This window comes from Piliocolobus tephrosceles, chromosome 21 (genome assembly GCF_002776525.5).
Source record: "Piliocolobus tephrosceles isolate RC106 chromosome 21, ASM277652v3, whole genome shotgun sequence".
NCBI classification, from domain to species: Eukaryota; Metazoa; Chordata; class Mammalia; order Primates; family Cercopithecidae; genus Piliocolobus; species Piliocolobus tephrosceles.
The window spans coordinates 37,809,151-37,835,893 of record NC_045454.1 but is presented as its reverse complement, the minus strand read 5'-3'; the positions used below and the strand labels follow the sequence as shown (position 1 = coordinate 37,835,893).

Sequence of the window (26,743 nt, the reverse complement as noted above, 5' to 3'; positions counted from 1 at the left end):
GCCTGTAATCCCAGCACTTCGGGAGGCAGAGGCAGGCGGCTGGCTTGAGGCCAGGGGTTCCAGATAATCCTAGCCAACACAGTGAAACCTCGCCTCTACTAAAACTACAAAAATTAGCCCCATGTGGGCCGGGCGCTATGGCTCACGCCTGTAATCCCAGCACTTTGGGAGGCCGAGGCGGGCAGATCAGGAGGGCAGGAGATCCAGACCATCCTGGCTAACACGGTGAAACCCCGTCTCTACTAAAAATACAAAAAATTAGCCGGGCATGGTGGTGGGCGCCTGTAGTCCCAGCTACTCGGGAGGCTGAGGCAGGAGAATTGCGTAAACCCGGGAGGCAGAGCTTGCAGTTAGCCGAGATAGTGCCCCTGCGCTCCAGCCTGGGCGACAGAGCGAGGCTCTGTCTCAAAAAAAAAAAAAAAGCCCCGTGTGGTGGCTACTTGAGAGACTAAGGCAGGAGAATCACATCAACCCGAGAGGCGGAGGTTGCAGTGAGCCGAGATTGTGCCACTGCACTCTAGCCTGGGTGGCAGAGCAAGACTCTATCTCAAAAAAAAAAAAAGACTCAACCCCAAGTCAGCTCCAAGGACGTATGTGCCTACTCTACATGTGTGAGTCCAAGAGGAAAAAACATCACATGACCTCTTCGGGGGCTTCCAAAGCACCCCACCTGGCCACGGAAGAGCTTAGTAAACATGGGGTAGTTTTGAGATTCCTAAAAGGAGAAAGTTAGGCATATGTCTCTTGCAGCTTAAAATAATACTGTGAAATTTTCAAACCTGGAAACATAACCAGTTCTCCTTCCATATATATATATATATTTTTTTTGGGACGGAGTCTTGCTCTGTCGCACAGGCTGGAGTGCTGTGGCGCAGTCTCGGCTCACTGCAAGCTCTGGTTCTCGGGTTCACACCATTCTCCTGCCTCGGCCTCCCAAGAAGCTGGGACTACAGGCACCCGCCACCAAGCCCGGCTAATTTTTTCTATTTTTTAGTAGAGACGGGGTTTCACCATGTTAGCCAGGATGGTCTCGATCTCCTGACCTCGTGATCCACCTGCCTCGGCCTCCCAAAGTGCCGAGATTACAGGCGTGAGCCACCGTGCCCGGCCTTATTTATTTATTTATTTTTTAAGACAAGATCTTGCTTTGTCACCCAGGCTGGAGTGCAGTGGCTGGATCATAGCTCACTGTTATCTCAAACTCTCAGTCTCAAGTGATCCTCCTACCTCAGCCTCTTTAGTGTCTGGGTCCACAGGTATGTGCTACCACGCCCAGCTACTTTTGGTATTTTTGTAGAGAGGAGGTCTCACTATGTTGCCCAGGCTGGTCTTGAATTCCTGGGTTCAAGCGATCCATCTTCTCAGCTTCCCAAAGTACTGGAACTATAGGTGTGAGCCCCCACACCCAGCCCACTCTCTTAGCATTTTATATTCCCATCTTTAAAAATGGAAAGCAGGCTGAGCGCAGTGGCTCACGCCTGTAATCTCAGCACTTTGGGAGGCCAAGGCAGGCAGATCACGAGGTTAGGAGATCGAGACTATCCTGGCTAACACGGTGAAACCCTGTCTCTACTAAAAATACAAAAAATTAGCTGGGCGTGTTGGCAGGCGCCTGTAGTCCCAGCTACTCAGGAGGCTGAGGCAGGAGAACAGCAGGAACCCGGGAGGCAGAGGTTGCAGTGAGCTGAGATCGAGCCACTGCACTCCAGCCTGGGGGACAGAGCGAGGCTCCGTCTCAAAAAAAAAAAAATTATCATTGTCGTTGACAGTAAATGTTTTTGGAAGTAATTTGGAACTGCTGGTTTGCAAATCGCATAATAAAACCTGTCACTTTACTGTAGAGTCACACTTAACTTTAGACAAAACCATATATCCAGGTTGATAACTAGATCTAACTAAATGGCTTTTGGCCATTGCTACAAATTAAATCCAACCTGGAGAAAATATTCAGGCTGTAAAGGCAGTTCCAAAAGCTGTCTCCAAAAATCGTTTGGGAGAACAACGTCTCATTCTTTTTGTCTTCTGTGGTGCTTTGCCTTACTCCTCGAAGATAGCTCAAACTCAGAAAATGTTTATCTGGTTGAGTCACTTTAATAAAAATAATCTTGTTACTTCATGGTTCACATGTTATTTATTTATTTATAAAACAGTCTCACTCTGTCGCCTGGGCTGGAGTGCAATGGTGTGATCTCGGCTCACTGCAACCTCCACCTCCCGGGTTCAAGAGATTCTTGTGCCTCAGCCTCCTGAGTAGCAGGAATTAGTGGCATGTGTCACCACACCCGACTAATTGTTTTGTATTTTTATTAGAGACGGGGTTTCGCAGTGTTGGCCAGGCTGGTCTCGAACTCCTGGCCTCAAGTGATCTGCCCACCTCGGCCTCCCAAAGTGCTGGGATTACAGGCTTGAGCCACGGTGCCCGGCTATTTATTTATTTATTAAGTTATAAAGACAAGATCTCACCCTGTCGCCCACGCTGGAGTGCAGTGGCATGATCATAGGTTACTGTAGCCTCGTCCTCTTCTACTCAAGCGATTCTCCTGCCTCAGCCTCCAGAGTACATAGGACTACACCCATGCCCCACCACACTTGGCTATTTTTTTTTAATTTTTGTTTGTTTGTTTGTTTGTTTTTTGTAGCAATAAGATTTCGCTATGTTGCCCAAGCTAGAATGCAGTGGCTATTCACAGACACAATCATATCTGACTACAGCCTTGAACTCCTGGGCCCAAGCAATCCTACCTCAGCCTCCTGAGTTGCTGGAACTATAGCTGCCTGCCCAGCTTAGATTTTTATTCTATGCATCAATGTATATCAATGTGTAGAAATAGTTGTGTTATGGCCGGGCGTGGTGGCTCAAGCCTGTAATCCCAGCACGTTGGGAGGCCGAGACGGGCAGATCACGAGGTCAGGAGATCGAGACCATCCTGGCTAACACAGTGAAACCCCGTCTCTACTAAAAAATACAAAAAACTAGCCGGGCGAGGTGGCGGGCGCCTGTAGTCCCAGCTACTCGGGAGGCTGAGGCAGGAGAATGGCGTAAACCCGGGAGGCGGAGCTTGCAGTGAGCTGAGGTCCGGCCACTGCACTCCAGCCTGGGCGAGAGAGCCAGACTCCGTCTCAAAAAAAAAAAAAAAAGAAATAGTTGCGTTATTTAAACAAAAGGGATAATCCTATATCTGTTGCTTTTTGCTGTTTTCTTTTTTTTTAGACAGGGTCTTGCTCTGTCACCCAGGCTGGAGTGCAGTGGTGCGATCTCGGCTCACTGCAACCTCTGCCTTCCAGCTTCAAGCGATTCTTGTGCCCCAGCCTCCCAAGTATCTGGGACTACAGACATGCGCCACGATGGCTAATTTTTATATTTTTACTAGAGACAGGGTTTCGCCATGTTGGCCAGACTGGTCTCAAAATCCTGGCCTCTAATGATCTTTCCATCTCGGCCTCCCAAAGTGTTCATTACAGGCATGAACTACTGCACCCAGCCAGCTTTTTAAATTTAATACATATAGCCCAGAACTCCTAGACTCAAGCAATCCTCCCAGTCCACCTCAGCATACAAAATAGCTGGGACTACAGGTGCATGCCAATGTGTATGGCTGGAAGTCATTTCACGTGAATACTTTGAGATCTGCCTTATTGGAGATGACGTCAAGATCACATACAGTATGTTATCTTATCTAAGATAGATACGTCTATCTCAGATAACATGGTGGTTCATGCCTGTAATCCCAGCACTTCGGGAGGTTGAGGCAGGTGGATCATTTGAGGTCAGGAATTTCGAGACTAGCCTGGCCAACATGCTGAAACCCCATCCCCACACACACAAAAAAAAAAAACAAAAAAATTAGCCAAGCGTGGTGGTGCACACTTGTTGTCCCAGCTACTCGGGAGGCTAAGGCACAAGAATCGCTTGAACCCGGGAGGTGGAGGTTAAGTGAGCCAAGATTGAGCCACTGCACTCCAGCCTGGGAGACAGAGCAAGACTCTGTCTCAAAAAAAAAAAAAGACTAAACCAAAAAAAACAAAGGAAAAAGAAAACATGGAGTTGTTCCTTTGGCCACATACATGCAAATCTGTAAGAAAAGTAATGTTGTAGACATCAAGGGAATGGGTACTGTTCACAAAGGAATGCCCCACAAGTGTTACCATGGCAAAACCAGAAGAGTCTACAGTGTTCCCCAGCATGCTGTTGGGATTCTTCTAAACGAACAAGTTAACAGCCAAATTCTTGCCAAGAGAATTTATGTACGTATTGAGCACATTAATCACTCTAAGAGCTGAGATAGCTTCCTGAAAGACCTGAAGGAAAATGATCAGAAAAAGAACGAAGCCAAAGAAAAAGGTGCCCAGGTTCGTTGGAAGCATTAGCCTGCACCACCCAGAGATGCATGCTTTGTGACAACCAATGGAAATGAACCTGAGCTGCTCAAACCTATTCCCTATTAATTCATGGCCTAATAGATGTGAAAAAACAAAAATAGGCTGGGCGCAGTGGCTCATGCCTGTAATCCCAGCACTTTGGGAGGCTGAGGTGGGCGGATCAGTTGAGGTCAGGAGTTCAAGACCAGTCTGGCCAACACGGTGAAACCTCGTCTCTACTAAAGATACAAAAATTAGGTGGGCATGGTGGTAGGCACATGTAATCCCAGCTACTCAGGAGGCTGAGGCAGGAGAATCACTTGAACCTGGGAGGCAAAAGTTGCAGTGAGCCAAGATCACGCCACTGTACTCCAGCCTGGGCAACAGAATGAGATACCATCTCAAAAAATAAAAGATCGGCCGCGCATGGTGGCTCAAGCCTGTAATCCCAGCACTTTGGGAGGCTGAGACGGGTGGATCACAAAGTCAGGAGATCGAGATCATCCTGGCAAACACGGTGAAACCCCGTCTCTACTAAAAAATACAAAAAACTAGCCGGGTGAGGTGGCGGGCGCCTGTAGTCCCAGCCACTCAGGAGGCTGAGGCAGGAGAATGGCGTGAACCTGGGAGGCGGAGCTTGCAGTGAGCTGAGATCCGGCCACTGCACTCCAGCCTGGGCGACAGCGAGACTCCGTCTCAAAAAAAAAAAAGGAAAACATCAGAAAGGTCGGGTGTGGTGACTCACACCTGTAAAACCAGCACTTTGGGAGGCTGAGGAGGGTGGATCACTTGAATCCTTTAAGACCAGTCTGGCCAACATGGTGAAATGTCACCTCTACAGAAAATACAAAAGAAATTAGCTGGGTATGGTGGCACACACCTGTCATCCCAGCTACTTGGAAAGCTGAGGTGGGAGGATCATCAGAGCCTAGGAGGCAGAGGTTGCAGTGAGCCACAATTGAGCCTCTGTACTCCAGCCTGGGCAATGGAGTGAGACCCCATCTCAAAAAAAAAAAAAAAAAAAAGAGAGAGAGACTGGGCTCTGTGACTCACACCTGTAATTGCAGCACTTTGGGAGGCCAAGGTGAGTGGATCACCTGAGGTCAGAAGTTTGAGACCAGTCTTGCCAACATGGTGAAACCCCGTCTCTACTGAAAATACAAAAATTAGCCAGGTATGGTGGTGCGTGCCTGTAATCCCAGCTACGTGGGAGGTTGAAGTAGAAGAATCGCTTGAACTCGGGAGGAGGAGGTTGCAGTGAGCAGAGATTGCACCACTGCACTGCAGCCTGGAAGACAGAGCAAGATTCCGTCTCCAAAAAAAAAAAAAAAGGGCTGGAGGATTTGTGTCTTGAATCAATGCCTACTTTCTAGTGGGAACTTGCCCACAAAGGTACATTCTAGAATTTATAGTTAGACCTAGAGAAGGTAAGTGACTCATCCAGGGTCACACATTTATTTACACAGAGTTGAGAACCTAGATATCCTGACTCTGTAAAGATTGCTTTCATTTTTTCCCCTAGCCCAGGGGTTAACAAACTTTTTCTGGAAAGAGCCAAAAACTCAACATTTTAGGCTTAGGAGGACATATAATCTCTATAACATGGCCAATTTTTTTTTTTTTTTTGAGATAGAGTCTTGCTGCATTGCCCAGGCTGGAGTGCAGTGGTGTGATCTCAGCTCACCGCAACCTCTGCCTCCCAGATTCAAGTACTTTTCATGCCCTGGTCTCCGAAGAAGCTGGGATTACAGGCATGTACTACCACACCCAGCTAATTTTTGTATTTTTATTAGAAACGGGGTTTCGCCATGTTGCCCAGGCTGCTCTTGAACTCCTGACCTCAGGTGATCTGCCCGCCTCTGGTTCCCAAAGTGCTGGGATTACAGATATGAGCCCCACAGTGCCTGGCCTTTTTTTTTTTTTTTTCTCTTAGTCAGGGTCTCATTCTCTCACCCAGGTTGCAGTTACAGTGGTACCATCAGGGCTTACTGCAGCCTCAACCTCCTAGGCTCAAGCCATCCTCTTGCCTCAGCCTCCCAAGTTGCTGGGACTGTAGGCACATGCTACCATGCTAGGCTTTTTCTGTTTGTTTGTTTTTGTTTTGAGATAGAGTTTCACTCCGTCACCCAGGCTGGAGTGCAGTGGCATGGGTTTCGGCTCACTTCAACTTCTGCCTCCTGGGTTCAGGTGATTCTCCTGCCTCAGGCTCCGGAGTAGTTGGGACTATAGGTGTGCGCCACCACACCCAGCTAATTTTTATATTTTTAGTAGAGTCAGGGTTTCACTATGTTGGCCATGCTGGTCTTGAACTCCTGACCTCGTGATCTGCCTGCCTCGGCCTCCCAAAGTGCTGGAATTACAGACGTGATCCACTGTGCCCTACTGTTTTTTTTTTCTTTCATTGTTTTTAGTAGAGATGAGGTTCTCATTAAGTTGCCCAGCGTGGTCTCGAACTCCAGTTACACTGTTAATTTTTGTAACTCTACCATTGTGGCACAAAAACAACCATAGATAATATGTAAACATATGGCATGACGAGCAATAAGACGTTATGGATACTAAAATAAGAATTTCATATAAATTTCATGAGTCACAAAATATCATTATTTTGACTTTTGTCAACCTTTTAAAAAATACAAAAACCATTCCTCACTGGAAGGCTGTTCAAAAACAATGGCTGAGATTTGTCTTGTCGGCCATAGTTTGCTGATCCTAGTTCTAGACTCTCAAGCCTAGAGAAGCAGAAATTTCTTTACATGCATCTTTTTTATTTGTTTGTTTAAGACAGGGTCTCTCTGTCACCCAGGCTGGAGTGCAATGGCACGATCACTGCAGCCTTGACCTCCTGGACTCAAGCAATCCTCTTGCCTCAGCCTCCTGTGTAACTGGAACCATACGTAGGTGCATGCCACCACACTGGGCTAACTTTTGCATTTTTTGTTGTGACGGGGTTTCACCATATTACCCAGGCTGGCTTGAACTCCTGGGCTCAAGAGATCCTCCCGCCTCAACTTCCCAAAATGCTGGGATTGCAGGCATGAGCCACTGTGCCCAGCCTACACGTATCGTTTCTGTAATGATACAGAAGCTACTCTGCTATAATTTTTAAAAAATTGATAGACTATTTTGTTAGCAGTTTTAGGTTTACGTAAAAATTGAGACCAGGTGCAGTGGCTCATGCCTGTCATCCCAGCACTTTGGGAAGCTGAGCCAGGTGGATCACCTGAGGTCAGGAGTTTGAGACCACCCTGGGCAACATGGCAAAACCCTGTCTCTACTAAAAATACAAAAAGTTAGCTGGGTGTGGCGGCACTCACCTGTAATCCCAGCTACTTGGGAGGCTGAGGCAGGAGAATCACTTGAACTCGGGAGAAGAAGGAGGTTGCAGTGAGCCGAGATTGTGCCATTGTACTCCAGCCTGGGCAACAGAGCGAGACTCCATCTCAAAAAAAAAAAAAAAAAAAAATTGAAGCCAGGCACCGTGGCTCATGCCTGTAATGCCAGCACTTTGGGAGGCTGAGGTGGGTGGATCACCTGAAGTCAGGAGTTCAAGACCAGCCTACCCAACATGGTGAAACCCCGTCTCTACTAAAAATACAAAAAATTAGCCAGGCATGGTGGCACACGTCTGTACTCCCAGCTACTCAGAAGGCTGAGGCAGGAGAATTGCTTGAACCCAGGAGGCGGAGGTTGCAGTGAGCCAAGATCACGCCATTGTACTCCGGCCTGGGCAACAAGAGTGAAACTCCATCTCAAAAAAAAAAAAAAAAATTGAGTGGAAAGTACAGTTCCCATATATGCCCTTAGTACTACTCTCCACCCCATTTTCCCCAATGTCAACATTAACATTAGTGTGCTACATTTGTTACAGCTGATGAGCCAGTATCCCTCCAATATCAATACATTATTAACTAATGCCTGTACTTTACTTTAGGGTTCACTCTGTGTCATGTATTCTGTGGGTTTTGACAAATGTATAAACACATGTAGGCCAGACATGGTGGCTCACGCCTGTAATCTTAACTCTTTAGGAGGCTGAGGAGGGGGATCACTAGAGCCCAGGAGGTCGAGACCATTATGGGCAACATGGTGAAACCTCATCTCTGCAAAAATACAAAACATTAGCCAGCTATGGTGGCGCATGCCTGTAGTCCCAGCTACTTGGAAGGCTGAGGTAGGAGGATCACCTGAACCTGAGAGGTCCAGGCTACAGTCAGCCAAGATCACACCGCTGCATTCCAGCCTGGGCAATAGAGTGAGACCCTATCTCAAAAAATTAAAATGAAGACATGTATATAGTAGTATGCTTGCCAGTTTTTTTTTTTGAAATAGAATTTCGCTCTTTTTGCCCAGGCTGGAGTGCAATGGCGCGATCTCGGCTCACCGCAACCTCCGCCTCCCAGGTTCAAGTGATTCTCCTGCCTCAGCCTCCCAAATAGCTGGGATTACAGGCATGTGCCACCATGCCTGGCTAATTTTGTGTTTTTAGTAGAGACAGTGTTTCTCCATGTTAGTCAGGCTGGTCTCGAACTCCCAGCCTCAGGTAATCCGCCCGTCTCAGCCTCCTAAAGTGCTGGGATTACAGGCGTGAGCCACCGTGCCCGGCCGACAGTATATTTCAAACCCTGTGGAGAATTGTTGTGGTCTTAATTCATGTGGGGTAATCAGTATTGTCATTCTCATTGTCCTCCTGTGAGGAGGAATTAGGAACTTATGTCTCTCTAAGGAGGCTACAGTTTTCCTTTTGGGGACCATTGTAGTAGAAAATTCTCAGATTCCCACATTTCATTTCTCTAAAGTTAGTCACTGGCCCATGTGGGTAATCTCTAAAGAGGACAAGAAGTATTTAGCAGTTATTTCAGAGATAATTTTCTGCCAGCAAATATGGGAAACTTGCATGCATTTTTGAACTCTGCCTCTTCACACCTATTTAGAGAAATGTTCCCAAGTCTTTGTAGGCATCTGAGAAGCTGAAATCCCCAGGCATTTCCCACAGGGCAGGTTCAGTTGTCGTCTTGAGTGGGTAGCGTTGAACTGTGGGTGGGCGATTAAGTGAAAACATGGTGATCTGTGCACCCACAATGCCTAGGCCTTGCAGACACAAATACCCAACTCGTTGACCTGTGACTCATAGACTTAGACCCCAAAAGGAGATGTTATGTACACTCTGTTCTTTATTGAAATAATCCAGCTTAAAAGAGTTGGCTGGAAATAATAGTATTTGCAGGAATAAATGGTCTTCCACATCAACATAATGGAATTTAGTCGAGAGGAAGATTACTGGGGATGTAAATATGCTTTAAAAAGAGGCTGGGACCTGGCGAGGTGGCTCACACCTGTAATTCCAGCACTTCTGGGGGCCGAGGCAGGTGGATTACTTGAGGCCAGGAGTTTCAGACCAGCCTGGCCAACATGGCGAAACCACATCTCTACTAAAAGTACCAAAAAATTAGCCCGCTATGGTGGTGTGTGCCTGCAATCCCAGCTACTCGGGAGGCTGAGGCAGGAGAATTGCTTGAACCCAGGAGGTGGAGGTTGCAGTGAGCCGAGATCATGCCACTGCACTCCAGCCTGGGAGACATAGCAGGACTCCGTCCCAAAACAAAAAAAAAAAAAAAGCTGGATGCCGTGGCTCACACCTGTAATCCCATCACCTTGGGAGGAGTTTCTCTTAAGCCCAGGAGTTTGAGACCAGCCTGGGCAACATGGAGAAACCCTGTCTCTACAAAATATAGAAAAATTGGCCAGGCGCGGTGGATCAAGCCTGTAATCCCAGCACTTTGGGAGGCCGAGACGGGTGGATCACGAGGTCAGGAGATCGAGACCATCCTGGCTAACACGGTGAAACCCCGTCTCTACTAAAAATACAAAAAAACTAGCCGGGCGAGGTGGCGGGCGCCTGTAGTCCCAGCTACTCGGGAGGCTGAGGCAGGAGAATGGCGTGAACCCGGGAGGCGGAGCTTGCAGTGAGCTGAGATCCGGCCACTGCACTCTAGCCCGGGCGACAGAGCAAAACTCCATCTCAAAAAAAAAAAGAAAAGAAAAAAAGAAAAATTAGCAGGGCGTGATGGTGCATGCCTATAGTCCCAGCTACTCAGGAGGCCCAGATGGGAGGATCGATCGCTTCAGCCTAGGAGATTGACACTGCAGTGAGCTATGGCTGTGCCACTGCTCTCCAGTCTGGGCAACAGAGCAAGACCCTGTCTCAAACAAATAAAAAAGAAGAATAAAAGAAAAGTGTTACAACAATGCCAGCATTGTACTGGAAGACAGTAATCAAAGAAGTAAAACTATATTCACAGATGATGTGATTTTATAGATAGGAAATCCTGAAGAACACACACACACATGAACAAACTTATTAGAGCTAATATATTCTACAAAATTAGGGTCCATGATCAACACACAAAAACCTTTTACTTGTATTTCTGTACACTGGCAATGAACAACCCAAAAATGAAATTAAAAACATTCTTGTTCAAATGCAGTGGCTCACGCCTATAATCCCAGCATTTTGGGAGGCTGAGGCAAACAGATTGCCTGCAGTCAGGAGTTCGAGACCAGCCTGACCAACATGGTAAAACTCTGTCTCTACTGAAAATACAAATATTAGCTGGGCGTGGTGGCAGCCGCCTGCAATCCCAGCTACTCAGGAGGCTGAGGCAGGGAAGCAGAGGTTGCAGTGAGCCGAGATCGTGTCATTGCACTCCAGCCTGGGCAACAAGAGCTAGACTTTGTCTCAACAACAATGAAAAAAAATTATCAGGCAGACTCCTGAGTACAAAAAAAATTTTTAATTAAACATTTTTTAAATAGGCTGGGCGCAGTGGCTCACACCTGTAATCCCAGCACTTTGGGAAGCGAAGGCAGGCGGATCACTTGGGATCAGGAGTTCAAGACCAGCCTGGCCAACAAGGTGAAACCCTGTGGCTACTAAAAATACAAAAATTAGCTGGGTGTGGGAGCATGCGCCAGGCAGGAGAAACGCTTGAACCCAGGAGGCGGAGGTTACGGTGAGCCAAGATCACACCACCGCACTCTAGCCTGGGCGACAGAACAAGGCTGCGTCTCAAAAAAAAATTTTATGGTGGTTCACACCTGTAATCCTACCATTTTGGGAGGCCGAGGTTGGTGGATCATGAGGTCGAGTTCAAGACCAGCCCAGCCAACATGGTGAAACCTCGTCTCTACTAAAAATACAAAAGTTAGCTGGGCATGGTGGTGTGTGCCTGTAATCCCAGCTACTCGGGAGGCTAAGGCAGAAGAATTGCTTAACCAGGACCCAGGAGGCACGGGTTGCCCTTAGCCAAGATTAGGCCGGCATTGCACTCTATCCTGGGCTGCGGAGCAAGACTCCATCTGAAAAAAAAAAAAAAAAAAAAGTTTTAGTCTGGGCGCGGTGGCTTACCCCGGTAATCCCAGCACTTTGGGAGGCTGAGGTGGGCGAATCACGAGGTGAAGAGATCGAGACCATCTGGCCAACATGGTGAAACCCTGTCTCTACTAAAAATACAAAAATTAGCTGGGCGTGGTGGCGCATGCCTGTATTCCCAGCTGCTTGGGAGGCTGAGGCAGGAGTATCGTTTGACCCCAGGAGGTGGAGGTTGCAGTGAGCCGAGATTGCGCCATTGCACTCCAGCCTGGCAACAGAGCAAGATTCTGTCTCAAACAAACAAAAGGTAAATAAATGTTAAAACTTCATTTTACAATAGCATCAAACATAAAAAATACTTAGTAACAGGCCGGGCGTGGTGGCTCAAGCCTGTAATCCCAGCACTTTGGGAGGCCAAGACGGGCGGATCACGAGGTCAGGAGATCGAGACCATCCTGGCTAACACGGTGAAACCCCGTCTCTACTGAAAAAATACAAAAAACTAGCCGGGCAAGGTGGCGGGTGCCTGTAGTCCCAGCTAGTCGGGAGGATGAGGCAGGAGAATGATGTACACCCGGGAGGCGGAGCTTGCGTTGAGCTGAGATCCGGCCACTGCACTCCAGCCTGGGCGAAAGAGCGAGACTCCGTCTCAAAAAAAAAAAAAAAGGAAAAAAAGAGGTCCAAGGCTGGGCATGGTGGCTCACATCTGTAGTCCCAGGACTTTGGGAGGCTGAGGTGGGTGGATCACAGGGTCAAGAGATCAAGACCATCCTGGCCAACATGGCAAAACATCGTCTCTATTAAAAATACAAAACTTAGCTGGGCACAGTGGCACACGCCTGTAGTCCCAGCTACTCAGGAGGCTGAGGCAGGAGAATCGCTTGAACCTGGGAAGTCGAGGTTGCAGCGAGCCGAGATCGTCCCACTGCACTCCAGCCTGGTGACAGAGCGTGATTCCGTCAAAAAAAAAAAAAAAATTACCTCAGTTGATCTGTAGATTTACTGTCTGATATCTCTGTCAGAATACCAGCTGGGTGGCCGGGCGCGGTGGCTCAAGCCTGTAATCCCAGCACTTTGGGAGGCCGAGACGGGCGGATCACGAGGTCAGGAGATTGAGACCATCCTGGCTAACATGGTGAAACCCCGTCTCTACTGAAAAATACAAAAAACTAGCCGGGCGAGGTGGCGGGTGCCTGTAGTCCCAGCTACTCCAGAGGCTGAGGCAGGAGAATGGCGTAAACCTGGGAGGCGCAGCTTGCAGTGAGCTGAGATCTCGCCACTGGACTCCAGTCTGGGTGACAGAGCGAGACTCCGTCTCAAAAAAAAAAAAAAAAAAAAAAAAAAAAGAATACTAGCTGGGTTTGACAAGCTGACCCTAAAATTCATATAAAAACTCAAGGGCTGGGGCCGGGTGCGGTGGCTCATGCCTTCCCAGCACTTTGGGAGGCCACGGTGGGCAGATCACCTGAGGTCAGGAGTTCGAGACCAGCCTGGGCAACATGGCGAAACCCCGTCTCTACTGAAAATAACAAAAATTAGCTGGGCGTGGTGGCACCTGCCTGTAATCGCAGCTACTCGGGGGGTCTGAGGCAGGGGAATCGCTTGAACCTGGGAGGTGGAGGTTGCAGTGAGCTGAGATTGCTCCACCCCACTCCACATGGTTGACAGAGCAAAAAACTGTCTCAAAAAAAAAAAGGCGGGAGCAGTGGCTCATGCCTGTAATCCAAGCACTTTGGGAGGCCAAGGCGGGTGGATCACGAGGCCAGGAGATCAAGACCATCCTGACTAACACACTGAAACCCTGTCTCTACTAAATATACAAAAAAATTAGCTGGGCGAGGTGGCGGGCGCCTGTAGTCCCAGCTACTCAGGAGGCTGAGGAAGGAGAATCGCTTGAACCTGGAAGGCGAAGCTTGCAGTAAGCCAAGATCACGCCACTGCACTCCAGCTTGGGCAACAAAGTTAGACTCTGTCTCAAAAAAAAAAAGGTTGGGGGGGGACACAGAATAACCAAAACAATAAAACAATCTTGAAAAAGAGGAACAAACTCGGAGGAGTCACACTTCCTTATTTATTTATTCATGTTTTTATTTTATTATTATTGTTATTGAGATGGAGTCTCACTCTGTCGCCCAGGCTGGAATGCAGTGGCGGGATCTCGGCTCACTACAACCTCTGCCTCCCCGGTTCAAGTGATTGTTCTGCCTCAGCCTCCCAAGTAGCCAGGATTACACGCTTGCGCCACCACACCTGGCTGATTTTTGTAGTTTTAGTAGAGATAGGATTTCGCCATATTGGATGTTGGCCAGGCTGGTCTCGAACTCCTGACCTCAGGGGATCTACCCGCCTTGGCTTCCCAAAGTGTTGGGATTACAGGTGTGAGCAACTGCACCCAGCCTTGTATTTATTCATCTATTTATTTTATTTTATTTTGAGATGGAGTCTGGCTGTGTCACCCAGGCTAAAGTGCAGTGGCATGATCTCAGCTCACTGGAACTTCTGCCTCCAAGGTTCAAGCAATTCTCTGCCTCAGCCTCCTGAATAGTTGGGATTACAGGCACCTGCCACCACGCCCAGCTAATTTTTTTTGTATTTTTAGTAGAGATGGGGTTTCACCATCTTGGCCAGGCAGGTGTTGAACTTCTGATCTCATGATCCACCCGCTTTGGCCTCCCAAAGTGCTGGTATTACAAGCATGAGCCGCCATGCCCAGCCTATTTATTTTTCTTGAGCACAGTCTCTGTCACTCAGCCTAGAGTACCGTGGCATGATCTCAGTTCACTGCAACCTCCACCTCCCAGGCTCAGGTGATCCTCTAATTTCAGTTTCTCCACTAACTGGAACTTCAGGCGCCTGCCACCATGCCCAGCTAATTTTTGGTATTTTCGGAAGAGAGGAGGTTTCACCATGTTGCCCAGGCTGGTCCCCAACTCCTGAGCTCAGGTGATCCACCTGACTCGGTCTCCCAAAGTGCTGGGATTACTGGCGTGAGCAACTGTGCCTGGCAGACTTCAGGTTATTCATTATTTTATTTTAATTTTTGAGGCAGAGTGTCGTCACTTTGTTGCCCAGGCTGGATGGATTGCAGGTGGCATGATCTCAGCTCACTGCAATCTCCGCCTCCTGGGCTCAAACGATCCTCCCATCTCAGCCTTACCCAAGTAGCTGGGATTACAGGTGTGCGTCACCTTGTCCAGCTAATTTTTTTTTGGGGGGGAGACAGAGTTTCACTCTTGTTGCCCAGGCTGGAGTGCAATGGCGCGATCTCGGCTCACTGCAATCTCTGCCTCCCTCCTGAGTCCAAGCGATTCTCCTGCTTCAGCCTCCAGAGTAGCTGGGATTACAGGCACATACCACCATGCCCAGCTAATTTTTTGTATTTTTCATAGCGACAGCTTTCACCATGTTGGCCAGGCTGGTCTCGAACTCCTGACCTCAGGTGATCCACCCACCTTGCCCTCCCAAAGTGATGGGATGACAGGCGTGAGCTACCACTCCTGGCCTGTCCAGCTAAGTTTTATATTTTTAGTAGAGATGGAGTTTCACCATATTGGCCAGGCTGGTCTCCAACTCCTGGTCTTATGTGATCTGCCCACCTCAGCCTCCCAAACTGTTGGGATTACAGGCATGAGCCGCTGACTGATTTTAAATCTTACTTCAAAGCACAATGACATAAGGATAGATATGTAGAATAATAGAACAGAGCTGACAGTGCAGAAGTAAACCACATAGTTATATGGTTAACTAACTTTTGACAAGGGTGTCAAGACCATTCAATGGGGTAAGAAAAATCTCTTCAACAAATACCGTTGAGACAACTGGATAAACCACATGGAGTAGAGTGAAGTTGGACCCTTACCTTACATGTATATGAAAATTAACTTGGCCAGGTGCAGTGGCTCACGCCTCTAATCCCAGCACTTTGGGAGGCCGAGGCAGGAGGATCACTTGATATCAGGAGTTCAAGACCAGCCTGGCCAACATGATGAAACCCCCTCTCTACTAAAAACACAAAAAGTATCCAGGCATGGTGGCACAATCCTGTAATCCCAGCTACTCAGGAGAGTAAGGTGGGAGAATCACTTGAACCCGAGAGGTGGAGGTTGCAGTGAGCCAAGATTGCGTCACTGCACTCCAGCCTGGGCCACAGAGTGAGATTCCATCGCAAAAAATAAAAAAAAAAAAAAAAAAAGGGCCAGGCGCGGTGACTCACGCCTGTAATCCCAGCACTTTGGGAGGCCGAGGCGGGTGGATCACCACAAGGTCAGGATATTGAGACCATCCTGGCTAACAAAGTGAAACCCCATCTCTACTAAATATACAAAAAATTAGCCGGGCGTGGTGGCGGGCGCCTGTAGTCCCAGCTACTCTGGAGGCTGAGGCAGGAGAATGGCGTGAACCCGGGAGGCGGAGCTTGTAGTGAGCCGAGATCGCGCCACTGCCCTCCAGTCTGGGCCACACAAAACAAAACAAAAAAATTAACTCAAAACGAACTACGGGCCTAAATATGAGCTAACATTATTAAATTATTGGAATACAACATAGAGGTAATTTTTTTTTTTTTTTTTGAGACAGAGTCTCGCTCTGTCGCCCAGGCTGGAGTGCAGTGGTGCGATCTCAGCTCACTACAAGCTCCACCTCCCGGGTTTACGCCATTCTCCTGCCTCAGCCTCCAGAGTAGCTGGGACTACAGGTGCCCCCATGCCTGGCTAATTTTGTATTTTTACTAGAGATGTGATTTCTCCATGTTGGTCAGGTTGGTCTCGAACTTCCAACCTCCGGTGATCCGCCTGCCTGGGCCTCTTGAAGTGCTGGGATTACAGGCGTAAGCCACCGTGCCCGGCCTAGAGGCAAATTTTGAGACAGGATCTTGCTCTGTTGCCCAGGCTTGAATGCAGTGATGGAATCATAGCTCGCTGTAGCCTTGAACTCCTGGGTTCAAGTGATCCTCCCACCACAGCCTTTCCTGAGTAGCTGGGACTACAGATACATGCTATCATGCCAAGCTAATAATTTTTTTTTTTTTTTTGAGACACAGTCACGTTCTTGTCGCCCAGTCTAGAGTACAGTGGCGCAATCCCGGCTGACTGCAACCTCCACTTCCTGGGTTCAAGCGATTCTTCTGCCTCAGCCTCCCAAGTAGCTGTACAGACACATGCCATAAGCCTGGCTAAGTTTTATATTTTTGTATTTTTGGTAGAGATGGGGTTTTGCCATGTTGGTCAGGCTGGTCTCGAACCCCTGACCTCAGGTGATCAGCCCGCCTTGGCCTCCCAAAGTGCTGGGATTGATTACAGGCCTGAGTCACTGCACCCAGCTTTTTTTTTTTTTTTTTTTTTTAGAGACCAAGTCTCCTTCTGTTACCCAGGCTAGAGTGCAGCGACGCAATCTCAGCTCACTGCAACCTCTGCCTCCCTCCTGAGTTCAAGCAATTCTGCTGCCTCAGCCTCCTGAGTAGCTGGGATTACAGGTGCATGCCACCATGCCAGACTAATTTTTTGTTTTGTTTCTTTTTTTTTGAGAGGTAGTCTTGCTCTGTTGCCCAGGCTGGAGTGCAGTGGCACGATCTCAGCTCACTGCAACTTCTGTCTCTCAGGTTCAAGCAACTCTCCTGCCTCAGCCTCCCAAGTAACTGGGACTACAGTCGCACACCACCATGCCTGGCTAATTTTTATATTTTTAGTAGAGACGGGGTTTCACCATGTTGACCAGGCTGGTCTCAAACTCCTGACCTCAGGTGATCCACCCATCTCGGCCTCCCAAAGTGTTGGAATTACAGGCGTGAGCCCCTGTGCCCAACCAAAAAAATTTTTTTTTGTAGAGATGGGGTGTATGTTACCCAGGCTGGTCTGAAATTCCTAGGCTCAAGTAATCTCCCACCTTGGCCTCCCGAAGTGCCGGAAGAGTGAAATCTTCATGACCTTGGATATGACAATGGTTTTTTCTTTTTCTTTTTTCTATTTTCACAGCCTGTTGGACTGAATCGCAATGGTTCTATTGATATGTCATCAAAAGCACAATTTAGAAAATAAAAAATAGACAAATTAGGCTTCATCAAAATTAAATTTTTTTTCCCCAGAAACTCACTTTTTAATTTAATTTAATTTAATTTTTACTTTATTTTATTGAGATGGAGTATTACTCTGTCACCTAGGCTGGAGTGCAGTGGCGTGATCTCTGCTCACTGCAACCGCTGCCTTCTGGGTTCAAGTAATTCTCCTGCCTCAGCCTCCCAAGTAGCTGGGAGTACAGGCAGGTGCCACCATGCCTGGCTGATTTTTTGTATTTTTAGTAGAGATGGGGTTTCACCTTGCTGGCCAGGCTGGTCTCGAATTCCTGACTTTGTGATCCACCCAACTCGGCCTCCCAAAGTGCTGGGATTACAGGCTTGAGCCACCGCGCCCGGCCGCTCCGTTTCTACTAAAAATACAAAAATTAGCCGGGTGTTGTGGCGGGCACCTGTAATCCCAGCTGCTCAGGAGGCTGAGGCAGAAGAATCACTTGAACCCAGGAAGCGGAGATTGCAGTGAGCCAAGATTGCGCCACTGCACTCCAGCTTGGGCCACAGAGCGACACTCCGTCTCAAAAAAAAAAAAAAAAAAAAAAAAAGATCCTCCTGTGTTTGCCTCCCAAAGTGCTGGGATTATAGGTGTGAGCCACCACACCCAGCCTCCCTTTATTCCTTTTTATGACTAAATAATATTCCATTGTATGGATACAGTATATTTTACATTTTGTTTATACGTTCACCTGATTAATGTGAGTTTACTATTATAAACAGTGCTGCCAGGAACAGTCATGGTCAAGTGTTTATTTGAGTACCTGTTTTCTGTTTTATTTATTTATTTATTTATTTTTGAGACAGAGTTTCGTTCTGTCGCCCAGGCTGGAGTGCAATGGCACAATCTCAGTTCACTGCAATCCTCCGCCTCCTGGGTTCAAGCAATTCTCCTGCCTCAGCCCCCCAAGTAGCTGGGATTATAGGCGCCTGCCACCTTGCCTGGCTTATTTTGTATTTTTAGTAGAGATGGGGTTTCACCACGTTGGCTGGGATGGTCTTGATATACTGACCTCGTGATCTGTCCCGCCTTGGCCTCCCAAAGTGCTGGGATTACAGGCATGAGCCACCATGCCTAGCCTAAGGCAAGAGGATCTCTTAAGTCAGGAGCTGGAGACTAGCGTGAGCAACATAGTGAGACCTCATCTCTACAAAAAAATTAAAAATTAGTTGGGCATGGTCTTTACCTAAAGTCCCAGATCCCCGGGAGGCTGAGGTGGGAGGATCACCTGGGCCCAGGAAGTCGAGGCTGCAGTGAGCCATGATTGTGCCACTGTACTCCATCCTGGGCGACAGAGTGAGACCATCGGTTTCTAAGAAAAATAAAAAATAAAGTATAAGGCGAGGTGCGGTGGCTCACGTCTGTAATCCCAGCACTTTGGGAGGCTGAGGCAGGCGGATCACGAGGTCAGGAGATCGAGACCATCCTGGCTAACACGGTGAAACCCTGTGTCTACTAAAAAATACAAAAAATTAGCCGGGTGTGGTGGCAGGCACCTGTAGTCCCAGCTACTTGGGAGGCTGAGGCAGAAGAATGGCGTGAACCCAGGAGGCGGAGCTTGCAGTGACCTGAGATCGTGCTACTGCACTACAGCCTGGGCGACAGAGCAAGACTTCGTCTCAAAAAAATAAAGTGTATGCTCAGCAAGTAGTGTATTAACAGGCAGCTTAGACTGTAAATCTGATTCAGATTGCCCATCTCATAGTCCTCAATGTCCTTGTAGAAGATAAAAAAGGGGTTTAATAACTTTTGCAATTATTGAGAAGTCTCAGCTGGTTACAGTGGGTCACACCTCTAATCCCAGCACTTTGGGAGGCCAAGGCAGGACAACTGCGTGGGCCCAAGAGTTTGAGACCTACCTGTTCAATATCATGAGACCCACATCTCTATAAGATTATATATATGGCTGGGTGCAATGGCTCACACCTGTAATCTCAGCACTTTGGCAGGCTGAGGCGGGTGGATCACAAGGTCAGGAGTTCGAGGGCAGCCTGGCCAACATGGTGAAACTCTGTCTCTACTGAAAAAATACAAAAACTAGCCAGGCATGGTGGCATGTGCCTGTAATCCCAGCTACTCTGGAGGTTGAGGCAGGAGAATTGCTTGAATCGGGGAGGTGAAGGTTGTGTGAGCCCAGGTCGCACCACTGCACTCCAGCTGAGGTGACAGAGCAAGACTCAGTCTCAAAAAAATATTAAAAAAAAAAAACGAATACTTATATACAGGTTGAGTGGGGTGGAACATTAAGTGACCGTGGAAAGAAATGAGACTGGGCACAGTGGCTCGCACCTGTAATCCCAGCACTTTGGGAGGCTGAGGCAAGAGGATCACTTGAGCCCAGGAGTTTGAGATGAGCCTGGGCAACATGGCAAAACCGTCTCTATAAAAAATACAAAATTAGGCCGGGCATGGTGGCGCACATGGGATCTAAAATGAGCCCTTGGAAGGTGAGGCTGCAGTGAGCCATGATTGCAGCACTGCACTCTAACCTGGGTGACTGAGTGAGACCCTGTCTCAAAAAAAAAAAAAAAAAAAAAAAAAAAGACCAGGCGTGGTGGCACACTCCTGTAATCCCAGCACTTTGGGAGGCCGAGGCGGGCAGATCATGAGGTCAGGAGATCGAGACCATCCTGGCTAACATGGTGAAACCCCGTCTCTACTAAAAATACAAAAAAACCATTAGCTGGGAGTGGTGGCAGGCACCTGTAATCCCAATTACTTGGGAGGCTGAGGCATGAGAATGGCATGAACCCAGGAGGCGGAGCTTGCAGTGAGCTGAGATTGCTCCACTGCACTCCAGCTTGGGTGACAGAGCAAGACTCCATCTCAAAAAAAAAAAAAAAAGAAAAAGAAAAGGAAAAAAAGAAAATGCTGGTGCAGTGGCCTATGCCTGTAACCCCAGCACTTTGGGAGATTGAAGCAGGCGTGTCACTGAGGTCAGGAGTTCGAGACTAGCCTGGCCAACACAGCGAAAACCCATCTCTACTAAAAATACAAAAAGTAGCTGGCACATCCCTATAATCTCAGGTACTCGGGAGGCTGAGGCAGGAGAATCGCTTGAACCCCAGAGGCGAAGGTTGTGGTGAGCCGAGATCACACCACTGCACTCTAGCCTGGGTGACAGGGCAAGACTCCATCTCAGGAAAATCAAAAAAAAAAAAAAAAAAAGGGAAAAACTATTTACATGTCCAAAATCTAAATGGAAAGGATAATTACATATACTTGAATGAGCACTTTGCCTGTTACACTGTTTTGTTTTCTCTTTAGCAAATATACGAATTTCATGAGAAAATCTAATGCAATCACACCGGTCCACAATATGACTAACACTAAGTTGAAATTAAGCTCTCATTGCTAAGATTTTTTGCTTAGTGATAGAAGCAGGTATTGCCACGTTCTCCAAATGTTTGTAAAGGTGCTCTGTGGGTGTGGTGGTTCAGCACTTTGGGAGGTAATCCCAGCACTCCCAAAGTAATCCCAGCACTTTGGGAGGCCAAGGTGGGTGGATCACTTGAAGCCAGGAGTTCGAGACCAGCCTGGTCAACATGATGAAACCTCGTCTCTACCAAAAAATACAAAAATTAGCTGGACATGGTGGGGCATGCCTAAGTCCCAGCTATTCCAGATGCTGAGGTGAGAGAATCACTTGAACCTGGGAGGCGGAGGTTGCAGTGAGCAGAGATGGTGCCACTGCAGTCCAGCCTGAGCCACAGAGCAAAACCCCATCTCAAAAAACAAACAAACAAAATACAAAAATTAGCCAGGTTTGGTGGTGCACACCTGTAATCTCAGTTACTCAGGAGGCTGAGATGGGAGAATCACTTGAGCCTGGGAGGGGAGGTTGTAGTGAGCTGAAATGGCACCACTGGACTGCAACTTGAGTGACAGACTCCAGGTCGGAAAAATTAAAATTAAAAAAGGTGCCTGTGGAGGCTGGGCACGGTAGCTCACACCTGTAATCCCAGCACTTTGGGAGGCCAAGGCGGGCAGATCACAAGGTCAGGAGATCAAGACCATCCCGGCTAACACGGTGAAACCCCATCTCTACTAAAAATACAAAAAATGAAGTGGGCGTGGTGGCGGGCACCTTGAGCTACTCGGGAGGCTGAGGCAGGAGAATGGCGTGAACCCGGGAGGCGGAGGTTGCAGTGAGCCAAGATTGTGCCACTGCACTCCAGCCTGGGCGACAGAGCGAGACTCAATCTAAAAAACAAAAAGGTGCCTGTGGAATGTGCACAGTCATTGGTGTGTCACAAACCTGCATGTTTATTAGGAACCCATCTTTGCTTTGTGACCCTGAAAGTTACTCATCTCCCCATCAGGTTTCCTATCTGCAAATGGGGGAAATAACTGATAAATAAAAAACTGATAAGTCTCCTCATTTAAATGAGTAAGCTTGCAATTTATTTCTGTTATTTCTGGAAAACATAAGGGCAGCCCATTTGTGCAACCAAGTAGTTATTCCTCATCTTGGGGAATGAGGGCCTAGTTTAACCCTAAGTGTAGGAATAAAGTAATTCATGAAAGCTGGGTGTGCGGGCATGCATCTGTAGTCATAGCTACTCAGGAGGCTGAATCGGGAGGATCGCTTGAAGCCAAGAGTTCAAGACCAGCCTCTACTACAAGACTTTTTTTTTTTTTTTTGAGACAGAGTCTCGCTCTGCCGCCCGGGCTGGAGTGCAGTGGCACGATCTCGGCTCACTGCAAGCTCCGCCTCCCGGGTTCACGCCATTCTCCTGCCTCAGCCTCCCGAGTAGCTGGGACTACAGGCGCCCGCCACTACGCCCAGCTAATTTTTCGTATTTTTAGTAGAGACGGGGTTTCACTCTGTTAGCCAGGAAGGTCTCGATCTCCTGACCTCGTGATCCGCCCACCTCGGCCTCCCAAAGTGCTGGGATTACAGGCGTGAGCCACCGCGCCCGGCTTTTTTTTTTTTTTTTTTTGAGATGGAGTCCCACTCTTGTCTTGTTGCCCAGGCTGGAGTGCAATGGCATGACCTTGGCTCGCTGCAACCTCCACCTTCCGGGTTCAAGAAATTCTCCTGCCTCAGCCTTCTGAGTAGCTGGGATTACAGGTACCCGCCACCACGCCCGACTAATTTTTTATATTTTTAGTAGAGATGGGGTTTCACCATGTTGGCCAGGCTGGTCTCAAACTCCTGACATTAGGTGATTACCCACCTCATCCTCCCAAAGTGCTGGCATTACAGGAATGAGCCACAATGCCCAGCTTACAAGACTTTTTATTTTTTTGAGACAGAATCTCGCTCTGTTGCTCAGGCTGGAGTGCAATGGCGTGATCTCAGCTCACTGCAACCTCCCCCTCCTGGGTTCAAGCAATTCTACTGCCTCAGCTTCCTGAGCAGCTGGGATTACAGGCACCTGCTACCATGCCTGGCTAATTTTTATACTTTTAGTAGAGATGGGGTTTCACCATGCTTGCCAGGCTGGTCTTGAACTCCTGACCTCAGGCCATCCATCTGCTTCGGCCTCCCAAAGTGCTGGGACTACAGGCATGAGCCACCGCACCTGGCTGCAAGACTTTTGAAAATTAGCTGGGCATAGTGGTACACTCCTGTAGTCCCAGCTAATCAGGAGGCTGAAGTGGGAGGATCACTTCAAACCAAGATTTGGAAGGCTGCAGTGAGCTACTGTGGTGCCACTGCACTCCAGCCTGGACAAGAGAGTGAGATCCTGCCCGTAAAATGAAACAAAACAACAAAAAAATTATGTAGTTTCACCAAGAGGTGGAAGGTGGAAAAGCCTCACTGACATTCAGACCAATTTAATGACAGGTCTTGGATTTATATATATATATATATATATAGAGAGAGAGAGAGAGAGAGAGAGAGAGAGAGACCGAGAGAGACAAAGTTTTGCTCTTGTTGCCCAGGCTGGAGTGCAGTGGCACGATCTTGGGTCACTGCAACCTCTGCCTCCAGGGTTCAAGCGATTCTCCTGCCTCAGCCTCCAGAGTAGCTGTGACTACAGGCTCACAGCACCATGCCCAGCTAATTTTTGTGTTTTTAGTAGAGATGGGGTTTCACCATGTTGGCCAAGATGTTCTCGAGCTCCTGACCTTGTGATCTGCCCACCTTGGCCTCCCAAAGTCCTTGGATTACAGGCATCAGCCACCGCACCCGACCTGATATTTTATTTTTTTGAGAGTCTTGCTCTGTTGCCCAGGCTGGAGTGCAGTAGCGTAACCTCGACTCACTGCAGCCTCTGCCTCCCTAGTTAAAGCAATTTTTCTGCCTCAGCTTCCCCAGTAGCTGGGATTACAAGCGTGTGTCACCACACCCAGCTAATTTTTGTATTTTTGGTACAGACAGGGTTTTGCCATGTTGGCCAGGCTGGTCTTGAACTCCCGACTTCAAGTGATCCACCCGTGTCGGCCTCCTAAAGTACCGGAAATACAGTTGTGAGCTACCATGCCTGGCCGGGTCTTGGAGTTTTAGAAGAAGAAAAAAAAGGGCGGGGGTGCCAGGTGCAGTAGCTCAAGCCTGTAATCTAGGAGGCGGAGGTTGCAGTAAGCCAAGATCACACCACTGCACTCCAGCCTGGGCGACAGAGTGAGACTCTGTCTCAAATAAAAAAAAAAGGAAAAAAAGAAAATTAAGGAAATAAAGCAGTTCCACTAGTGATGTTTTTTTCCACTATTGATGTACAATGCTAACAACATTTTTGCCTTAAGATAACAAGCTTAAAGAGCAGGCTCAACCTGCGATTAAGACGCATCTACGCAACAGGAACGGATGCTGAGCAGAAACGACCCAGAGGCACCGTCGTCTTATCAAGCAGTTTATTTCCATTTTCAGTTCTCTTGTTGACTTTTTAATAAATATTCACCTGGAATCTCCACTAAGGCTCCTCATGAGCAGGGCCCAGTTCCTAGGATGTGCATGGTGAGTTAGCCCCTGGTATACAGCAGAGGCTCAGCAAACATTTTACTGCCTCCTTTCTAATGACTTCCCAGTGGCGTTTCCCAACATGTGAGATGTATACAGTTCACAAGGCCACAGGGAAACCGACACAGGCGGGCCATTTCAAAAGTGGGGGTATCTTCCAATTCTTCTGATTTGAGGAAATTCTGTCGTGTGCTAACCTTGACACATGCTAGCCTCCCTTTCTCAGATTCGGAAAGGTCTAAAGTAATAGTTATTTCTCTAAAATGAAACATGTACTTCATTTTATTATTTTTTTAACCGATAGCTTCTATCTATGGCAACTTATGCTGGATTATTCCATCTATGGGAATCACATCAAGTTCTCTCTTTTTTTTCTAAAGAGGTGGGGTCTTGCTATATTGTCCAGGTTGGTCTTGAATTCCTGGGCTTAAGCTATCCTCCCGCCTCGGCCTCCCAAAGTGCTGGGATTATAGGCATGCACCACTGAGTCTGGCCAAATTTTCTTTGTAAATGCATTTGAGTGGCAGTAACTAATTTTAAAGGAAAAAAAAAACTGAAGTAATCTAGAGGTGGAACACAAATGAGGTAAAATATTAGAGAACTGATTCAGCAAGGACTAAAGATTGGGGCACAATGCCCCCTGCACAGTCTGGTTCTTGAGGCTGAGGTGCGTGTGTTTCCAGTGGTGTAGGTCGGTCAGATTCTTCTGGCCTTTGAGAGTGCGTGGATGTGACGTGGTGCCACATGTGAACCAGGTGCTGCCGAGTCCTGTGAAAGTCACACACCAGATGGTGCACTACAGAGGTACAGGTTAAAGGCTGAAGCTTGAAACAAACAAAAATCCTCTATAGAGCAAGATATATTCCTAGTGTTGAGCTGTTCCCAACCAAAAAAGAGAAAATAAAATAAGGAAAAAAATAAAATAAAAAAAGAGGCATTCCATCAGTGTCTATATTGAACAAGTAATGTATCATCAAGATATAATCACCCAACCTTTATTATTTCCAAGTGCAGTGTCAAGAGACATGTTACAGCCGCTAAGGACAATGTACTTCTTTCAAACCTGGGCAAGAAGCCACACGACTGCACAAGACAAGCTGTGAGAGGCACTGCTCAGGAGGAAACAGCTGGGTCTCTTCACCGAAATTAGTTGACAGCATATTCCAGGAGCACACGCCCTTGTACTGCTTATAGACCAAGGGAGAAAGAGCAACACCTCCATTATCCCAGTGCCTTCCCTGGAACAGGGAAATGCGCATCATTCTGTGGGAATAGCATCTTTGGACTCTGCATCAGTTTGTTCCACTTCGGCATCTGTGGCAGCTGGAGCAGGAGCAGCTCTGGTTTGGGCACTTTCTGCCTCTGCTCCCATTGTCTCGGTGCCATTTCCAGCCTCTGCAGCCTCGCTTCTGGCCTCATGGACGCCCTTCTCAGGGGCCGTTCCGCAGGGCACCTGCTCTTCCAGCAGCTGTTCAGCTTGAGGATCACTACTGGCCTCCGCTGTGTCCATGGGGCCTTCGCCCTCAGCTGGCTCCCCGTTGCTCTCTGGAGCAGGCGCTCCTTCCCCATCTACAGCCCTCACCGCTGCTGTAATCACCTCGGCTAAGACGCCCGCGGCCACCTCCTCAGGTGTCTCTTTCTTATCCTCACCTCCTAAATTGTCATCTCCTTCCATTTCTGGATCAACGGTTTCACTGGTGAAAGGGTCCTCACCCTGGCCAAAGAGGAAACACAGGTCAGTGTGGTCTAAGCAGAGCTCAGGAGCCCCATGATTGCTGGGATGTCAGCTTTCCAGAACCAGCAGAGTCCACAATGAAACACTTCTGTAAGTTACACCACAGGAGTGAATCCTACATGTTCTCAGAGCCTACAGATTCAGAAAAGTGTCACCAGATATTCTGCAATTTATTTTTTTGAGACGGAGTCTCACTGTCACCCAGGCTGGACTGCCGTGGTGTGATCTCGGTTCACCACAACCTCCGCCTCCAGTGATTCTCCGGCCTCAGCCTCCCAAGTAGCTGGGATTACAGGCATGCGCCACCACGC

The 26,743-nt window shown here is 48.0% G+C and overlaps 1 protein-coding gene across 4 annotated transcripts in view; it reads right to left on the bottom strand.

Annotated features, from left to right (window-relative positions):
• Window positions 1-24,576: 24,576 nt before the first annotated feature.
• The window catches only part of AKAP8 (A-kinase anchoring protein 8), a 24,496-nt gene continuing 22,329 nt past the window's right edge, over window positions 24,577-26,743 (bottom strand). For all 4 annotated transcript variants that reach the window (XM_023229779.1, XM_023229782.2, XM_023229780.2 and 1 more), the window contains exon 14: window positions 24,577-26,411. In XM_023229779.1, coding sequence (XP_023085547.1) covers window positions 25,956-26,411 — 456 coding nt within the window. In that variant the 3' untranslated portion in view covers window positions 24,577-25,955. The remainder of the gene's footprint in view (window positions 26,412-26,743) is intronic.